The sequence below is a fragment of the Actinia tenebrosa genome, unplaced genomic scaffold (genome assembly GCF_029948245.1).
Source record: "Actinia tenebrosa isolate PJP-AT-01 unplaced genomic scaffold, QUT_ActTen_1.0 PGA_scaffold9__36_contigs__length_13948895, whole genome shotgun sequence".
NCBI lineage: Eukaryota > Metazoa > Cnidaria > Anthozoa > Actiniaria > Actiniidae > Actinia > Actinia tenebrosa.
Genome location: NW_028292586.1, coordinates 6,981,430 through 7,001,075, shown reverse-complemented (window position 1 = coordinate 7,001,075; position 19,646 = coordinate 6,981,430). Strand labels below are relative to the sequence as shown.

At 35.9% G+C, this 19,646-nt stretch overlaps 2 protein-coding genes across 3 annotated transcripts; one reads left to right on the top strand and one right to left on the bottom strand.

The window, feature by feature from the left end:
* Nucleotides 1-485: 485 nt before the first annotated feature.
* Nucleotides 486-10,962, bottom strand: LOC116308144 (octopamine receptor beta-2R). 2 transcript variants are annotated; one of them, XM_031718525.2, is made up of 3 exons: nt 10,892-10,962; nt 10,329-10,397; nt 486-2,117 (listed from the first exon to the last, which is right to left on the bottom strand). In XM_031718525.2, the coding sequence occupies exon 3, from the start codon at nt 2,085-2,087 to the stop codon at nt 948-950; it is 1,140 nt and encodes a 379-aa protein (XP_031574385.2). In that variant the 5' UTR covers nt 2,088-2,117; nt 10,329-10,397; nt 10,892-10,962; the 3' UTR covers nt 486-947. The 2 variants fall into 2 exon arrangements, with proteins under 2 accessions (XP_031574385.2, XP_031574386.2); XM_031718526.2 differs by lacking the exons at nt 10,329-10,397; nt 10,892-10,962 and adding an exon at nt 6,861-6,931.
* Nucleotides 10,963-14,207: 3,245 nt separating this feature from the next.
* On the top strand, nt 14,208-19,622 carry LOC116308146 (chymotrypsinogen A). Its single transcript, XM_031718528.2, has 7 exons — nt 14,208-14,329; nt 15,176-15,376; nt 15,705-15,902; nt 16,683-17,000; nt 18,230-18,328; nt 18,754-18,855; nt 19,500-19,622. Coding segments are annotated over exons 1-7 (981 nt in total). The 5' UTR covers nt 14,208-14,268; the 3' UTR covers nt 19,502-19,622.
* The last annotated feature ends 24 nt before the right edge of the window (nt 19,623-19,646 follow it).

The following is a 19,646-nucleotide window of genomic DNA, read 5'->3' as shown; positions in this document are numbered from 1 at the left end:
TCGATCGAGCAAGCATTTAAACCTCAAAAAAAATATCGTGCAACCTCTTCTGTTAGAAGAAAAATATCTAACTGTACGCAAAAAAATAACGTGCAAGGGTTGAGCCAAAAAAATAAATATTATGTAACCGAAATTCCTGCAACCCCCCATCAAAAATCTAATGGTCCATCCCTTAACTTGGAAGTATCGTTATCCTATTTCAGACCACGTGTTATTCCCTGTAGTACTATTTCTTTGTTTAAAGTGTGACTACACCGACCGAGGCCACCCAAACAAATTTTAGATCAAATTTTCTGAATCACAGGAGGATGGCGAATTAAATTGACTCTTGTTCACTCGTGATCATACACACACACACACGTATAAAATAAAATCTGTGCTTTGATATATTCAATCATGATTGGCTAATTTGTATAAAGCTTTGTTTGGGTGGCCTTAGTGTAGTCGCACTGTACCGGTTGTACATAAAAAGACACATGAATATGGACACTACACAAAGAATCTTATTCTCAAAAGAATGAAACGTGGTACGATTACGATAGAATGGTCCACAGACCCCTTGCACTGATTTCCTAGAAGACAAAGGGACAAAACAATAGGCCGTCCTTTCTTATGCAAAAAAAAAAAAAAAAAAATCCACTGTGCTGTATCCCAGAACAATTCCTCTCAGGACTCAGTGTAAGGCGAGTCTATTGCCTCTCCAAGAGTGATTAAGAAGTCGTATCGCATAGATATACGAGGCCCTAGAATTCCACACGGGCTGAGTTCGTTATGAATATTGTGGGATTATATAAACAGTGTATAACTATATATAAGAGTGAAACTAAGAAGTTTTACAAACCGAAATCTTTATAACTTAGCTCTAAATGTTCCCTTTCTAAAATGAACTCGCTTAAATAATGTCTTGAAGTTTTACAATTTCTGTTGCAAAGTATTTATTTACAAGTTTATGTTGCGCAGTGGTGGCGAGAAAAGGACGTCAGTTTGACTGCATCTTTGTTGTCATAAATGATCTCAGAAAGTCGTGGTTTCCTCAGGCCAGACTGTTGTGTCTCGTACGAAGGTTTTTTGCTCATCTCAGATCGTTTTGGGTTCTTCAGGAACGCAGACATCATTGTCAGCCTGCAACATTTTCTGAACTTCTTGTCTTTGAACGAGTATAGACACGGGTTGAGCGCGCAGTTTGAGTAGCCCAGTAACAGAAGACTTGCGTAAAGCTTCTCGGGTATTCTGTCCAGACAAGAGAAGCAGAATGACATGGTTAGGCTCAGCACACAGAAGGGCAGCCAACAGATTATGAACCCACTGACGATAGCAGAGACTGTTTTGGCTGCCTTGAGGTTTTTCATGAACGCCTTTTGTTCAGCAGGCACTGCTGTTGTTTTCTGTACGGTATTTTCGTTAATTCCTTTAGAAATGAACTCTCCGTTGTGTCGGTACGCTATGAGGTACATTTTACCGTACAGGAACGATGTCACCATTAATGGGATGATGAAGTTAATGAACGAGCTTGCAGCGGAGTAGATGTATGTGATGTTGAACAAGCACTGTCCTTCCATCAAGTTCTTAGGATATTGCTGCAATCCCATGAAAGGAATCACAGCGAATGTAATCGAATATACCCAGATGATTACAACCACGAGTATTGCACGTTTACGTGTCATGAACTGGTACTCGCGAAACTTACTCATTGGATCACTAAGTGTCTTATATCTGTCCAAACCCACGGCCATTAGCGTTAGGATGGATGTGGGGACCGTCGACAAATAGACAGTTGCCCAAATTTCGCAGAAAATTTCACCATGACGCCATATATTGTCGGACAAGAGAAGATCAAGGTCTAAAGGCATGGCTACCGAAGCAGTGAGAAGATCACTGACGGCAAGAGACAAAATGAAAAGGTTTGTGGTGGATTTTCGTAGCGACGACCAAGAACAAATGGTGACTATTACCAGAGTGTTGCCGATCATTGCTATGGAGATGAGCGCCACGTAGAACATGCTGATTGGGTAGATGAAATAAGGCTCGGTGCCGTAGCTGACTAGATTGTTGCTTGAATTTGATTGGCTTGTTTGGTTTGCCATCATTCACTGATTGGTTATATATCCTTGTGCTTTCTGTGGAAAAAAAAGACATTAAATTAATCAGTCCATAATTTGAAAAGCAAGAGAAATCTGATATGCGACAATTGCAAAGAATTATTTTTTTGAAAAAGTTGGCCTTTTTTCAAGCAACTTCCAGACCTTACTAGTTTTAGTGAACCATCCATTTGGAAAATTGCTTTCATCAAATTTCTAAGATTTTTTCGCTGCAAGAATAAATTTAAATTAATTCTCTTTAATACAACTGTGCTGAAGTTGCACTCGAAATTTTTGGGAAATCTCGCGCACAACGGGAACTTCTTTCATCTTCCGCCACAGGACTTCATCGTTATAAACACTGACAATAAACTTTGCGCTAAGCCTTCTTAAGAAAAAGCAAAGCCCTTTGATTTTCAATTCGTCTTTCTATAGGAAATGAAAGGATTTATTGCAAAGAAATTAGATCATCAAAATGAAGATATGGTCCTTCAGGATTCGCCGCTAAAATCAGATTCAACGGTGTTATACATTGATCTTCGAGTGTGTTCGAGCGATATTGATTGTATACAAATAATCTTAAACTTGAATGATTGAAGTATGATATTTCACCCAGAGAGTTGAAATAAGCCGGCCTCGTGAAATGACACCGCTACTTATAAACCTGCAATGTAGATACAGGATGTTTTATAAGTTGCAATTGATCAGCCATTTTGCTCGGTTTTTTAAAAATGATTGATCAAAAAGCATGAAAAAGTTGTAATACTGTAATAGGTGAATTCCAGTCATGAAAAATGCTTAATATGATCTAGTCAGTTGGCTTGAACTGTACAACAATGATATAGAATCTTTACCTTTAATTTCATTTTCGTCGCGAGTCCATCCAAATCTTGAAGCAATTGAAATTTCGGAGTCGATCTTTGAGGCGAAAAAGGAAAACTTAACCTTCAAAGCACAGTAGAGAGCCAAAAAGCAACTCTACTAACATATATACGACATTTGTACAACGAGTCTAAGGGTCGCACCCAGCACGACCACAGCGGCGAGAGGCGGCGAATTAGCAACGTAACGCATTGACGCACTGTCAGTTCCAATTACAGAGAGCAAACATCCTCAAGCGAACGGTTGGATTCAAAAATACACACGAAAGTCAAAACAAAACGCCACATTATGAATAAGAACTTGCCAAAAAAATCCTAGGTCACGTGATCAGGTTAGAAAACAAGTGTCGATCAGTCTAAACTGAGTCTATCTTGTCATGTTTTATTTATTTTTTTCAATTGTTTTCAGCTCACATGATGCAATCGGGAATATTGAACAGGTAATAGGCAGCACAAAATGTCAAATCTTTAAATATTATCAAACCCTGAAACAACCTCTGGGCTGATCTAAGTCATGGCATGTTTAACTCACAGATCAAACCCTGAAACAACCTCTGGGCTGATCAAGTCAGGGCATGGCTAACTCACAGATCAAATCCCTGAAACAACCTCTGGGCTGATCTAAGTCAGGTCATGGCTAACTCACAGATCAAACCCTGCGAAGATCGAAACCGCCTGAAACAATCGCGACCTCTGGGCTGATCAAAGTCGGTGCAAGTCTCAACTCAGAGTTGAACTGGAATATTTAGTTGGTAAGGTTTTTTGGAAGGAGGAGCTTTAAAACTGAAAGTAAATATCAATTCCATTAATCCCCACCGTCATGAACGAGGAGACATACACGACCAAATTAATCTTTTATATTACGGGTTGTTTACCATAACCTACAGTTTTGTTTTTCCAAATTGTACCTTGGTTTATAATAAGATCCTACTTTAGACTTTACGATGCAAATATTTTGAAAAATAGAAACAAATTAAGATCGTAAAATTATTATTTGCTTCCGATGTTTCATACTTTTTATGCATTCAGTTCGTAAAGTGTGTCAGCCTTATTCTAAATCAAACCTAATCTAACACCACGAATCCAAATTAACAAATTCGCACAGAAGTACATTTTTTTGCCACCAAAAAATATTTTCCAACGCTAAAATCAATTTGCAATGATGTTTTGTGCACTTACTCTTAATATGTTGTCCAAATAGAGTCGCAATTGAATAATGTCCCAAAAGGCCTGAAGAAGTATCTGAAAATGAGTTATAACACGACGATAAACATGTAGTTCGCTTGAGTCAATCAACGCGTATTTTTCTAACAGTACTGAAAAAATATTTGTTCTTCGTTAACTGTATCCTGTTTTTATCACGTTTTACTGCTGCAAATGTCAGACTGGCCTGAATTTAGTGCATTAACAGCTGTTGATGAACGCTGACAAACTCTAAACGGATTTGTTTTTTATTTGTATTGATTAATTGTACGCTAAATTTTCGGTTTTTCTTTATGTTATTTTGAAAAACATCGTGACGAGGGATGAGAAAAGTTTGTTCTGTCAGGTAATTAATCTTTGGTTCTTTATTATTTGTTATTTTTATGGAGGTAAAGGAAAGTCTAGTCCATGTTTAGCTCTCTTTTTCTAACTTTTTTTTCTTTTCTTCTTCTCCTTTTCTTTCTTTCATATTTTCATTTATCATTAATTCATTTATTAACTTATTCATGTTTTTTCGTTTGTCTCATTTCCCTCCTCACAGTTTCCTTCTATTCGTATTACCGTTCTTGTTATTTTATCTTTCTTACTTTTCAACTCTTTATCACTCTTTTCTCTCATATTTTGTTCCCTTTGGTCCTCTCTACTATAATCTTCTGTCTTTCCGCTAAGCCATCTTTTCAGTCACTCATATAGTACTCTTCCATTTTCTATTTCATTTAAATTTCATTTTTGTTCATTCCATTTATTTACTATCGTTGACCCATTCTTTCCCTTTTTCTTATTAAGGCAATTAAATTCAAACTACTTCAAAGTAATATTAATATGAACTTAATTAAATGGCAGAAATCTTGCTTTTTTTTACGACTTTGATCCGCCAAGTTCACTCCTAATGACAAAAATAAGCCATCAAATTTAATTGGTAACTTGGACTCAAGATACCTATCCAACAACTATTTAATATCCTGCCTAAGACCACACACACACACACTGCGTCAAAAACCTGCCAACTCTCAAGAAAAATACATTAAACACCACTTTTAACTAGGGAAAATAAGAAAAATTGACTTCGAAAATCGAAATAACGTAAAATGGGCTGGCAAGTGATTTGTAGTGGTTCTTTAATCATGTTTAATCTTTCCAGGTTCGTGCCACGAGAAGTGCTGCTAAAAAATGAAATGATTTCCAATTATATCGATCCGCGATGTACTTTTTTTGATAAAAATTATTGATTATCTTGGATGTAAAGAAAACTGCTTCATTTTTTTTCTATCTAGAATGACACACTCATTGAGATTTATTTGGTTATTTCCTATCATAACTTGGGGAAAAAATGCAGGAATTTCAAAATAAGTTCAAAATTAAGTAAATAAATAACCTCAAAAAAAAAAAAAAAAAAAAAAAAAAAAAAAGCAAACTTTGCTTCCCTCTAACAATTGATCAGAAATTAAGATTATTTATTTTTAAAAACTAATGAATGTTTTACGAATAATGATTTATTCAAGGTTTTCGGCAGGCAGTTGCATATGTTACGACTTCAAAAACCTTAAGACATTGTCTACTCAAGGTTATTTGCTATTTTAATAATATACTAATATATGAAATATATTAACTTATATTTAAGTTAATTTAATAATATTTTCTTCCAAAAAGATGGTCTTGATTAAGAAGAATTGTGCGTTTACATTTTTATTAAGTTCTATAAAGAGAAAATATATTTTTTAGTTACAGAATTTCTATGGTCCTGTCAAACAGATGTTTTCAATGCTTCATAACTTTTCGTTTCAAATAAAATATGTTTTAACTTAAATGTTTTATCTTTATAGAAAACTATAACTTTACTTCAGCGTATTTTCGATTCTCATTGTTTGCAGCTCACCTACTTTTTAAGATAAAACAAGTTTTGTGAGAGTATTTGGAACGCGTTTTGAAGACAACATTATAATAAAAGTCTAATAAACTATATGGAAAACTTTAACTCGAAGATTAACAAAAAGAAAAATATACAACCGAAAAAAAATTACTTCTGAGATTTAACTAGTTTCCTTGCTCAAAATAATATATTTATATTCATTACAATATATTTATTTTCAACTCAGCTACTATTGACTTGTGGGAGTTCCCAAACCAAATCTCATAGTCTTCGGATATTATGAAGTTTGAACGTAAATAATCAGCTAATAATTAAAAGTTGACATTCAAATTATATTATCTTAGGATAGTTTTTCGAATTTGCTGACAATTTCACTAGCCTCACTATATTTTTTCCCTCGAAAATTTTTCAATGGCTCAATTTTCAGCCATGTCCGTTTTCTCGTAAAGCGCTTTGAAATTCCTATTTTCTATTGTTATGAGAAATTTCTATATCAAAACGGCTTTGTTTTGGATTTTTAAGTAAAGTTATTGCAAGAAAAATAAAAAGCATTGTTGACCAAGTTTTTTAGTTAAGTTTCATTGGGATAAAAAGATATAACTAGCTAAAAACTATTGTGAGCTGCATCAGTGTTTCTAATGAAACAGTAATGATGAAAAGGTAAATTATACACCGTGAAAAGATGAAAAAACTTACTGACGTTTCGGACGCTAGTCCTTCGTCGGAGTAAAAGAGGATATCTTAAAGAACCACACCAAAAAAGTATACATGATAGCAAGTATATTTATGTAATATGTTTGCATATAAAAAAAAGAGCATTTATCTAACCTGTTTAGAAATCCTTTTCGATCTCGAGTAACCTCTAGAGTTTTGCTCGGTGCTCGCTCTTCGAGTTCTTTACATAAAACTGGTTTAGACGTGGACTTTTCATCACAAAGTACACAGCGATACTTTCGTACGTGATAAACGGAGTTCCGTGATAACGCGCGATCCCGCGTAACGTGAGCGATAAAAAACGATTGAATACTAATAAATGTGCTCTAGGTATTATTAGTTAGCTATGAAGCGACGACACTTCCGACATGAAAGGATTAACTACACAGTTCATAAAGATATCCTTTAACTTATGAGTTTTGACACTTTTTAGCGTCTTTAAATATTCAGAAAACTGATTTATATTGGTAAATCGTTTCGATTCTGTTGCTTCGAAATTTTCACATATTGCTTTTCCGATCTGTTTTTTATAAAATATCTAAAACAACAATGATATTAGGACAAGATTTTTAATAACGTGCTCTAGGTATTATTAACGACAGTTCATTTTAAATGGTTTTTGGTTTTGGCTGAAAATGATCGATGCTATTTTTAATGGATTTTTTTAGTTCAATATCCAGGGTGCGTGTATATCAACAAAGAGTTAATTCTGCTGCCAAAGCGAGCACCAGGTTTCAGTGGTATACAGTATACTTCGCCATAAAAGAAATATTAAACCATTTACTGCAAATTTCCTTTTATCCTTCATTCATACGACTTCAACTAATTTGAAGTTCAACCTATTAAATTACATATTAAAATCTGTAATTTTATCAAACGACGAAGACTTTTTTACCCATTTATGATACCCATCCCATTTTTAATGGTTTAATCGGAAAGGGACGAAAACACTAAACTCATCAGTTTACGAAATTTTGATAATCAATATTTCTGATCTTGGAAATGACACTCTAACTTAGATTAAGTTGTCATATTTTGTTTTTCTAGTGGATTGTAGTGTTTTTTATTTTAGCCGATGATGTCATCAGAAAATACCGGCCCAAGAAAGAAAACGCGCGCTAGCGATTGGCTAATGTCTAAGCCAATCGTTTTTGGCGTCATTTCATTTGTCGTGGTTTTCGAGTTTCAGAATTTGATGTTTCTTTCATTTAATCGTACACTTAGTTTTATTATTGCCATTTAAAACGACTAGAAGGGAGTAGAAAATTGCTAGTAGAATTTCATTTCCAGAAACGATAATTTAGTGAGTTCTATTTGATTATTTTCATTTACATTTCAACTTTTTTCAAACTCTCTTCAACTGGCGGGAATTAAATTAAAACTGACGAATGTGTCTAGCCTCCTCTAGTCACAATGAATGTCTGCTACACCGTCATAACCTATAGCTTCAAAGATTTTCGTAAAATAATATAAAGGAAGCTAGTGCGCATGACGCCATGAAACATAATTTGAGCCCACGAGCCCCACAAAACCGCTGAAAAACCTTCAAACTTTTATTGAGGAACCATACACGTATTGAACTTCAACGGGGCAAGTCTTTAAAGTGCTACTTGGGTTAAATAATTAAATTTAAAGATATTTCCTCGATACTGTAATGCGAAGTAATATTTTTATGCTTGAAAACGTCAAGATCAATGGTCATGTACGGAAATTCAAAGGGGCAAGAAAACACGAAAGCTCACCTCCTTGACCATATCTATAGGTTAAATACTATGGTTCGTTTATGAAGGGAAGCAAGTTTGGCGTAGTGCGTAGTTCTCGCCTCTCGCCGCAATGTTCCAGGGTTCAATCCATGGACAAGGCCCCGTAAGTGAGCTAACTTTGTTTATTCTCTCCCTTCGAAGGTTTTTCCGGTTTTCCTCCCGCAAAAATCAACCATTATTCTCATGTGGGAATAAAAATTTAAATAAAAATGAAAATTCGCGAAGCATTATCTGGTAGTGTGAGTCAACTGATGCCATCAAGCAAACATCTTATCCACGTACCCCATAGAAACATTTAGCAAATATGAGCCCTCGGCTAATATTTTCACTACCGGGTTTGCGGTACGTTCATTCACATCTGTAAGTATGTGGGAGGTGCTTAAATTAAACACAATTATTCTTTCTTTCTTTCTTTCTTTCTTTCTTTCTTTCTTTCTTTCTTTCTTTCTTTCTTTCTTTCATTCATTCATTCTTTTTTTATTTCTTTATTTCTTCTGTCTTTCTTTCTTTCTTTCTTTCTTTCTTTCTTTCTTTCTTTGCTTGTTTGTTTCATTCATTCATTCATTCTTATTTTATTTATTTCTTTCTTTCTGTCTTTCTTGCTTCTGTCTGTCTTTCTTTTTTTCTTTCTTTCTTTTTTCTTTATTTTTCTTTCTTTCTTTCTTTCTTTCTTTCATTCTTTCTTTCTTTCACATGTTTCTTCCGTTCTATTTCTCATTCGAACTTTTTTAAACTGATTTGATTCAGAATCAAGTCCATAGCACTGGGAATTTTAAGCCAGTCTCCCTGTAAATATTTCATACATAATGAAAGAACTTCAGAAGAAATTACACAAAAACCCTTTCAGATCCGGTCAAAGAATCGGAGAACATACTTAACCACCTTGAGAATCGGAGGACACTACTGGAGCGCAAACTAACTACCATTTTTAATTAATCTAAACTGACTGTGACGATATTAAACTTAGATTTTTTTGGTTGAATTTTATATTACATATTAGTTGTATGTATTCATGAAGGGTGAATTTTGTTTTTCGTCTTCATCAATGATGCCCTTCATTCCTTCAAACTCGCCCGGCACCGATTTACTTGCTTGCCATCTAATTGACGCTTTATCTTTGGTTTTCCACATTGATTATTGGTAATGCCTAAAACGAAGATCATCTTTCTTTTCGTGCTACACATATTGATGTACTATCAAACTATCTACAGCATACTAGCTTCTTCAAAAACCATTAATGCCATCTTGAAATGAGAAATGCTCAAGTACATGGACAATTATTTAACGAGGACTGCTTATCGATAACGGATTAAAAGATTGGAGTTGAAAAAATTACCAACATGCTGGGAGGAGGGGGCATGACCCCCATTGCCCCGGCCACGCCCTTTTTTGTTTGTTTGTTTTAATCAATCAGTTTTTAGCCTTTTTTCACGTGCGTTATTTCATTATTCGATCATTCATTCATTTTTTCTCTGTTTCATTCTTTGCAATTTTTAAATAGATATTTGTTCATTCATATATTTTTTTCTTCCTTCTTCTCCTTCCTTCCTTTTTCTTCCTATACTTGTTGAATCTGAAAGCAATTACCATTAAGCTTGAAGTATTGTCTAATGTAGTCTTAGAAAGTAAGCTAAGCATTAAGCCTCAGGGTAAATCAATCGAGGAAAGAAAAGATCAGTTATATTTTCAGTTAGAAAATAACTGTCTAAAAACTACATCAGTCATGAACTAATGTATCGACAGGTAGACAAGAGGGAAACAGAACGACATAAAATGACAATCAATATCAATAGGATTACTAACAAAAAAAATTACTAACTAGGTCGGACGCCTCCAATGCGATGATCCTACAGACAACCTTGGGATGATTATGATATATATAGATCCGCTACAAAAAACAAAAAGAATACAGGAAACAACAAGGAATTGAAGAATTGAAGATGGGGTTGGTGGCAGTTGTGAGGGGGAGAAAATGTGTGGGGAATTTCAACATTTTACCATTTACTTTCAAGGTACACGAGATTCGGGAGGTAGAGAGGATCTTTTAATTTTGCACTAATTCGTTTTTATATAGAAAGGACCCATTCTAAAATTTTCATTGATTTGGGAATTAAAGAAAAAACTGCCAAAAAACACAACGATACGAAACAACAATAGGAAAAGGTATGTGAAGAAAGAAAATGAAAAGGAACAAAGAAAAAAGAAAAAAGATTAACTTATTGTAAGAAATGAAAATTTTGGTGGGACTTTTTCCTATCGCGAATAATATACATCGACAAAATTCAACGCATTTACTGAACTGCAAGCACTTTCACTTTAAAATTTCCTTTTTCGTATATGTAAACAATGTATAAAAAAATGGTTTAAAAATTCTTAGCTTACCTTTTTCATTATTTTACTTGTTTGTTCTCAAACCACATCTTCACTATGACGAATTTCATATGATTCGTAGCTGTTTTAGGAGAGAGAGGCGTCTGAGACAAAAAAATCGTTTGTGTTTTTAATTTCACCGACTTCAGGATGACGTTATTTGTCATCTAAATTGCTTTTTACGGAAGAAGAAATTTGTTTTTTCTCTCGTTATCAGAATCAACTCAATGCCTTGTCGTTGAAATATCCTCATTATCGCCTTATTGAGCCGTAAATTTGTTCTGTTTCGAGTCTGGACTTCAATCATTCGCCCTAACTTTGCTTAAAACCTTTTATACTGATGAGATTAGCAGGTATCAACCCAGAGAGAGAATTATACAGCAAAAGCATTAAAAGATAAATTCTTTGATGTAGGCTAAAATCGCGACTGATAACACTTATCGTAGAAGTGTGGATTGTTTGTGCTAAGCTAAAATGGGATTTAAAAAAAATAAGGGATTAAAAAAATAAGGGATTAAAAATCCGATTCAAAACGTTTTTAAGGCTGTATATTTTTCAACCAATGAAAAAAAAATGCCTTGTTGTCTCCACTTAATGCCAATAGCTCGTGTAATGGCTTTCATTTTCTCTTATATATAAATGATGCATACAACACTTGATTTACATGCACTCAATATTGATCCTTTACCGCTGTGTTCCTTGATTACAGACTAATTCCCCCCCAGCAGGGTTAGCCTTAATTTAATGTCTTGATATTCACAAATACCAACGGGAAGGCGAAGATGATGCACAGCTTCAACAACAAGACCCTGTTGGCAGGGTACACTGTTATACCTGGAGGATCTGGAGGACCTGGTTTCAACATGCATGGAGGATTTAGTTGGTTGAGCTTCCAAAAATACTGATAAAGTATTTCGCGGTGACGTCTCGAATTAATGATAAACTAGACCTTGGTTGGGACGGTTTACTAGTATTATAGTCTCTGAGAATCTAAAGGAGAAGTAAAATTAAGTTGCAAAATTTCGAACGACAGTGTTGAAAGCCGTTTGTAGGCAGAGCGTTTATGCCATACTCATCAAACCCATCGAATAACTCAATCTGGAACTCCAATTCCAGTTCCGGGATCCTGATTTTGGAATACGCAATTAGCTTGCTGTGCAACCTGCTTTAAAATCAAAATGCTTCATTTAAAACGTAAATACAGGCTAATATTTGCTCAAAGCCTCTCTCATAATTGCTTTAAATTTTATAATTTATCGATATTTTTTAATGAATCGCCTTTTTTTTGAAGAAAAATTAAGGAGATCATAACGCTTCGAATTATTTATAGAATCTTAAAATGAATATTGCTATGTACCTCATGTTCCTTGTGAGAAGACTTTGAAGCCAAAAACAGTTCATATATATAAATACATGAATATAGGCTATAAGACTATATATTTTCAAGTTTTATAATATGTTTACATTTTATAGTTTCTTAATCTTCATTATAATCGTAATCTTTCTTTTTTTCTTTTCTACCAGAGATTTCACTGTTATTAGTTAGTGGGGGCTGCCGTATATGAGGATTCAGTTCTTCCCTGACAGCACCCTTTTTGCAACTTTTTTTCTATTAATTATTATTTGTTGGCAAATAAATAAATAAATAAATTAATTAATTAATAAAGTTCTCCTCATCGATCTTCGCCTGTTCGTGCCGAAAATCATGCACTGCCGGTTCGAGTAGATGAATCATGAATAGTCAACCAAAACAAGCTTTAGCCCATGAAGTTCATTGATATTCATTCATTTGCTTCGAAGTCATTGATATCTTCTCGGCTTGAAATCCTTGTTTACGAAATTGATAGATTAATATTTCTAGTTCGGCTGTCTTGAATTACGGCGGTCAACGAAATAGAGCATGCGTAGACATAAACCTGTGCCACGTGGTCTGCTAGCTCCGCCCTCTCATGATCACTTGACAACATAGTGACATTGATTGACATCTGGTATATGATAATTGATTGGACTTTAGACGGGATCTATATAGCAGATACCCGCAAAGGTCTCTTGGGTAAGTTCCTGAAGACCCCTGGGTACTATTGCTCAACTTTGTCATTTTGTCGAGGAGAAAAAAAAGCAATAGCATTTTACGACTGTGATACCACAGGTATCCCAGTAATAAAAACACTTTGAAATTCCACGAACCTTGACTGGAAACATAAGTATTCTGCAAATAATAAAAAAATAGAGGCTAACCCTGAGCAACAGATACCTCGAAACTGGAGTTTTGCAAAATTATTGTCGGGTTCAAAATATAGAAACTGCACTGAGACCCAAATGATACATGGGAAGTACGTTTATTAGGTATATCTAGTGATACAACTAGAGGAGTGTTCTTAAACCGTTGCCGTGGCAGAAAGCATGTTTCAGTATCGACTGTCAAATCTTATTTCCCAGCCCCCATTTTGACCAAATCCTATAATCCCAGCCTATGTTTTGTTCAAACACCAATCCAATCCTAATTTCTATTCTTTTTATTTGTAACTCCCATTCCCAGTACATAAAATCCCATTTTCCCAGCCCCCCACCCCGCCCTCCCATCACCACCCCCGCCTTCCCATTCCCCCTCCCTCCTGCCCTCCCAATCCACCGCCCTCCCATTTTACCCCTTCATTCTCCTCGAAGGTTCGAGTTATAGGGATTCTACTGTAGATAGATCAAATCATAAATCGGTTATAAAAATTCTACATTTGGCATGAGTGAGACCGAAGTACATGTATTATATAAAACAATAATATCTAAATGACTATATTGTAATGATATGATTTAAAATCACAATATAATAATCTAAAATCCCAATCTAAAATATAAGTTAAAGTGCAAGTGTATTTATATATGTAATATATATGTATTTAAATATATAATATCTATAATAAACTATACGTTAATAGTGAATCTAATGTCTCCTGTCTTCTCTTTCGCAAACTAGTGCGTCGCGATGCAAGGCTTGGACGTTAGTTAACTTTAGTCTAAATAAATGTACAGAATGTTCCGACATAAAAGCCTTGACAGCTTATCGCATGGATATAGAAGATTTCCTGGGTCAGTTTTGCTTTTCTTTCGGTAACAAGTAGACTTTTTTCTGCCATCGATTGTAAGCCCATGAAGCACGACGCGATATGGTAAGAGGTTCCAAAGTTTAGACTTTTTGATGTATTGGAATAGCTAGTAAAATATTTAGATGGTTATTGAAAGGAGACAAAAACCCTGGTCAGATATTGACAAAACCTGTAGAACAGGTGTGTGTATTGAAACATCAAGTGTTTTTTATAAAAGATCGAGAATTCTTGGACCACGCCATGAAGTTGTACTAAACTAGAAGATTTGACCTCCTCTTGTACATCAGCATGAAAGAACTCATTCTGTTAGTGGTTGTTTGCTGTGCCGTTGGCCACGCACATGCACAAGGTTAGTATGAGAGAATACAAAAATTCTTTATTTATTTCTAAAAACGACTACGATATCTCTTTATTTATTGTATAGAAACATACTTAATAGAGGGGAATGTTTAGGAAACTCTTTTGTTATAGGTCTTTGTTCACTTTTTTCAAGCGTGACCGTGCACAATCCTTTGTTTTACCATTGTTGGCAATGGCTGAGTGAACAGACCAAAATCTTTCTTTTGGCTGCTAGTTCAAAATACTTACAACAATCCCATAGAGAAAATTTATGTTTACTTATTTTGCAATTTCGGATGAGCATAAATCAAACATTGCATGGTCAAGACCGGTTCAACATCACAAGCGAACAAAGACCTGATAACAATAGATTTCATAACCATTCCCCTCTATTAACTATGATAGAAACGAGAAAAAGGGCAGAGAATGAAATCACACGGAATTGTGGCGCCAACATATTAAGCCCGTTGCACTAATAACTCCCAACCTGGGTTGATAAAACAATAAAAAAAACTTTCAGAAAACATCAGAAATATTTCAATCCTCATGCAAGATTTTTCATCATGCCCATACTGATAATAATTGGGGGGAAAACTAAGAATCAATTGCTTACTATCAATCACGTGACTTTTTGGAGTTGACTGGGGGGCAAACAAGCGGTTGACTGGGGGGCAACTAGCGGATGCTAAGTCAAAACATATCAAAATAAGTCCTCAAACTATTGTATTTGACTATTTTCACGACATCAAACCAGAAAACAAGAGATCAAAACAACCTCCAGGATTCTACAAGCCATCAAAAAAGAGCTATTACCGGAAGTGACGTCTATTGATAGCAACCTATAATTCCATTTTAGCTTCTTGTGGAAGAAGACCGTCAGGAGCCCGCGTAGTCGGTGGAGAGGAAGCAGTGCCTCATTCGTGGCCATGGCAACTGTCATTACGTAAATATGGAAGACATACTTGTGGAGCTTCACTCATTACCCCTGGATGGGCTCTTACCGCTGGTCACTGTGTTCGAAGGAGTTTGAACGCTAAGATGTATTCTGTTGTGGCAGGTAAATATATAAAATAGATGTTGACTGACTGACTGACTGACTGACTGACTGACTGACTGACTGACTGACTGACTGACTGCTGACTGACTGACTGACTGACTGACTGACTGACTGACTGACTGACTGACTGACTGAAGGAAGGAAGGAAGGAAGGAAGGAAGGAAGGAAGGAAGGAAGGAAACACTTTCATTGCTCAACAATACATAATTAATTGCCTAATATAATATAGGTTACAGACGAATTTTCAGTGTTCACACGCTCACTCGTTTGCACTTGATTTTGCCAATAGATCTAAACTGACGACAAGATATTGTCCTATTGTTTGCAGGTGCTCATCAACGTGTAGGCGATGGGACGGAATACCACATATCCAAGATTATTTTGCACAAAGATTATTCACATGTTTTCCATGATGTTGCTTTGCTCAAACTGGCAAAGGCTGTGATTCTCAATAAAAATGTTGGGACAATTTGTCTACCGAAGCAGAACGATCGGCTCCCGACTGGGAAAAAATGTTACATGACAGGTACATGTTATTCTTTTGCTTTTGAATGTGATAATCACATATTATTATATAATTACCAATGAAATATCCATTTTTCTCTATTTCGAAAAATTGATATCTTCACACGTGAAAATAACATGTTATTTTCACGTGTGAAAATAACACCATTGCGATGGCTATTCAAAAATACACGGAAAGAATTGCCTGAAAAAGCCAAAACATACTTCTTGATAATTATGTAATAAACAGAATATTACATGGGCGCTTGAAGATACGCAATTTATCTTCTCGTGTTGAAAATCTCACTCGTTCGCTACGCTCACTCGTGAGAGATCTTTTCAACACTCGAAGATAAATTTCGTATCTCCGCGCGCCCATGTAATATCCTCTATATAATTATGCTAGATGTAAAAAAGAATTTAATGCAAGTTAGATAAGGTTGAAAACTCAAAGCTCTACGAGAAAGTGGGATGAATCTTATTGAATTATTGAATCTTGTCGAATCTTATTGACATCCTGAAACAACCTCTGGGCTGATCTAGGTCAAGTCTCTCGGCTAACTCACAGATCGAACCCTCAAACAACCTCCATGGGCAAATCTAAGTCAGGGCACGGCTAACTCACAGATTGAACCCTCAAACATCCCCTGTTGCACATGAGAAAATACACATGAATATGGATACAACTCAAACAAAGAATCTTATTCTCAGAAGAATGACACGTGGTCTGAAATGGGAAAACATTACGCCCGAGCCGAAGAGCGGTCTGTTCTAGTCTAACTTGTAAATCGTTGATTAACAGGGTGGGGTCGATATTCTGGCTCACATAACGCTGGATCACCAAAGCTAAAACAAACATTTGTCCCCATCGCCGAACACCAGAAATGCAGAACCGTGAACGGGGCTTCAGTGAAGGAAGACATGATGGTCTGCGCTGGAGGGACTGGGACTAGCGTGTGCAATGGTGACAGCGGTGGGCCGTTATCCTGTGAAGAGAATGGAAGATGGGTTTTGAGAGGCGCAGCATCATGGGTCACTGATCGTAGTTGTCCCGGTGACACATACTCTGTTTACGCTCGGGTGAGCAGTTATATTGATTGGATTAACAAAAATATGAAAGGTATGTCAAGCTATGATCCGGCTTCTTTCCCATTCAATGCATACAGCTGATACAGCTGTGTTTTATGACCCCAGACTCATTTTTTCAATGTTTAGTCTCGTTGAAGGTGCGAATAGGTGGCAACCAAATAGCGCAACGTTGTTGCATTGCAAGTGGCAGAGCAATTGTTGCTCGTATTAGAAACTAGTTAGCACAAAATAGCACCAATGACAATTGAAAACTAAAGAAATAGATGTGTTTAGTGCTATTTAGTTTTTGTGCTATTTCAATGGATATATGGTTTGCACTCGACCACTCAATGCAACAAATTTGCTTCGTTGCTTGTAGAGAGAGTTTTTACTTCATGGAACAATGAAGTAGAAATTTGTGGAGTGGTAGTACGAGCAACATTTCCTCTGCATAATGCGATGCAACAACGTTGCGCGAAATGTCGCCTCACTCGCTTAACTTCGAGATATTCCGCGTTATAAATTCAAGTTTCTCCACCAATTTCTCCACTTTTTTGCCACATTTTTATCTATAGTTTCCTTTTATTATGATTTTTTTTCCCCTAATTTTTTTTTTTTTTTCCCCACTTTATTTCATTTCGATTTTACCCTTTTACATTTATAATATAGATTCCTGTTTAATTTGGCTGTGAAGTTTGGCGGCGTCGTGTTCATGGGGCGGCGTTTCGACGTTGCTGAAGTATATTATTTACGTTCAGCTGCGTCGCTGCGTCGTCCGCGTGAGCGTGGTGTCGCTGAGCTTCACAGTTAAATTTATATATAGTTCATTTTAATCTTGATGTATTGTTTTATTATACTATAGTTAATTTTTCTTATAAGTTCTTGTTGATAGTTGTTATTACATATATTTTATATTTTTAAATTTGTAAATATTAGTAGTTTTATGTTGAGGGCCACAAGTTTATTAGTGTAGTACACTATTTAGTGCCACCCTCATTAAATAAAGTTGTTAATTTCTGTGTCCCCATCCCACCACCAAGCAGCATAATTTATCGTGTACAAGTTAAGTCATTGGCAAGTGAGCGATACGTACGGAATCGTTCTCTACCATGAAGCTACTTACTAAATATTAACTCATTGATAAACCTTATTTCATACATTACCAAGTGTGCCAAAAATATTGGCACCATTCATTCTCTGATATGTCAGCCAAAACACAGCTGGTTACTTCACAGCTAGCTTGCTTAAAGATTTAAATCTGTCCATATGCATTTCCCCCAGATAATGGTGGCAGTGGTAGTGGTGGAAATGGCGGCAATGGCGGGAACGGTGGTACTGGAGGGAACGGCGGCAATGGTGGCAACGGTGGTGGAAGCACAAGTAAGATCACTAGCCCATGATTATTACAATAACTTGCTACATAAATTTAAGCGGGAATTGCCTCACCATGCTAAAGTGCTAAATACAGTCAACCGTCATTTCAGCGGAAATCCTCAGGACCGTCATTTTGCGTCCGTAGTTAATTACGGTCTTTTCTTCATATGTTTTTTTTTCATCGACGGGGATTTTGCTCCTGTCCGCAATAGTGAGATGTCCGTTATATCAGGGTTTCACGAGGCGAGTGTTGACTATACAACAGTATAAGAATATCTTATGATTTCAAAATTAATCTTCAAATTAATAGAATAATCTCCAAATTACTAATAATATCTTTAAAAAAACCTAATTATTGGATAAAGAGCAGAGATGTATCGATTTTAAAGGGTTTGGCGGATTTTCCTTAAACTGTTTTTTCTTTCTTCTAGCATGCAAAGATAATCATCCCAACTGCAAGTCTTTTGTGAGATTCTGTAGCTACAGTCCCAATGTCAAACGACTTTGCCGTAAAACATGTCGACTTTGTTCTTGTAAGTATGTCTATAACACTGTTTTCACTGATTGCTATGCACAACAGTTGCAACATGCAAATCGGGTAATAGACTACAATGGTCTACTATTAATCAATACATTGTTCGGCACTTTTACATCCACTACCTTCCATACATCGTAGTCAAATACAAGAGTCATTCAACCGAGGCTACAAGGTTCAAATTTGAATAATCCTTTGAAACTACCTCGAAGCTCGCCTCAGTGCTTTGTGTTTGACCAATGAAAACAGCTGTGGCAACGTAATATGTGATAGATCCGCGTCCAGAAGCGCTTGAATGCGAGGCCACACGCAGGAAATCTATTGCTTTCAGTCAACATTGCTGCCATGAATGCATAAGAAAAAAGTTATTATCACTATGAAAACCTCATCTTACGACCGTACGTACAATACCGAGCAAAAGAGGCGTGCAAAACTCCAACTTTTCGTTCAAAAAAAGCTGCAGACTCGTGTATATTTACCACAATATTCCGTGTTGCGCTATATCAGGAGCCCATAACCCGTAGCGTACAACTAGTGTGTCTTTCTTAGGAATTATCGTTTTCACATCTATATTTAGAACGGCTTTCATTCCCTCGAGAAATACAGAACAAAGGATTGACACAATTATTTCATTTCTTGCAGAGTTTTCATGAAGAAATCAAGCACGAAACGTCAATGTAATGTAACTTTGCAGATTGTCACATGCAATGCTTATATGCCATCAATAATATAACCAACAATAAAAGTCACGTTATATTTCCTTGAGTAACTTCTCATTTTCTTTGCCTC

Bases quoted from the DNA above. Each gene is read 5' to 3' on its own strand.
- LOC116308144 (XM_031718525.2), bottom strand. From the start codon at position 2,087: ATGATGGCAAACCAAACAAGCCAATCAAATTCAAGCAACAATCTAGTC.
- LOC116308146 (XM_031718528.2), top strand. From the start codon at position 14,269: ATGAAAGAACTCATTCTGTTAGTGGTTGTTTGCTGTGCCGTTGGCCAC. The intron at 15,377-15,704 runs GTAAATATATAA...TATTGTTTGCAG, and splicing joins GATGTATTCTGTTGTGGCAG to GTGCTCATCAACGTGTAGGC. The intron at 18,329-18,753 runs GTAAGATCACTA...TCTTTCTTCTAG, and splicing joins CAACGGTGGTGGAAGCACAA to CATGCAAAGATAATCATCCC.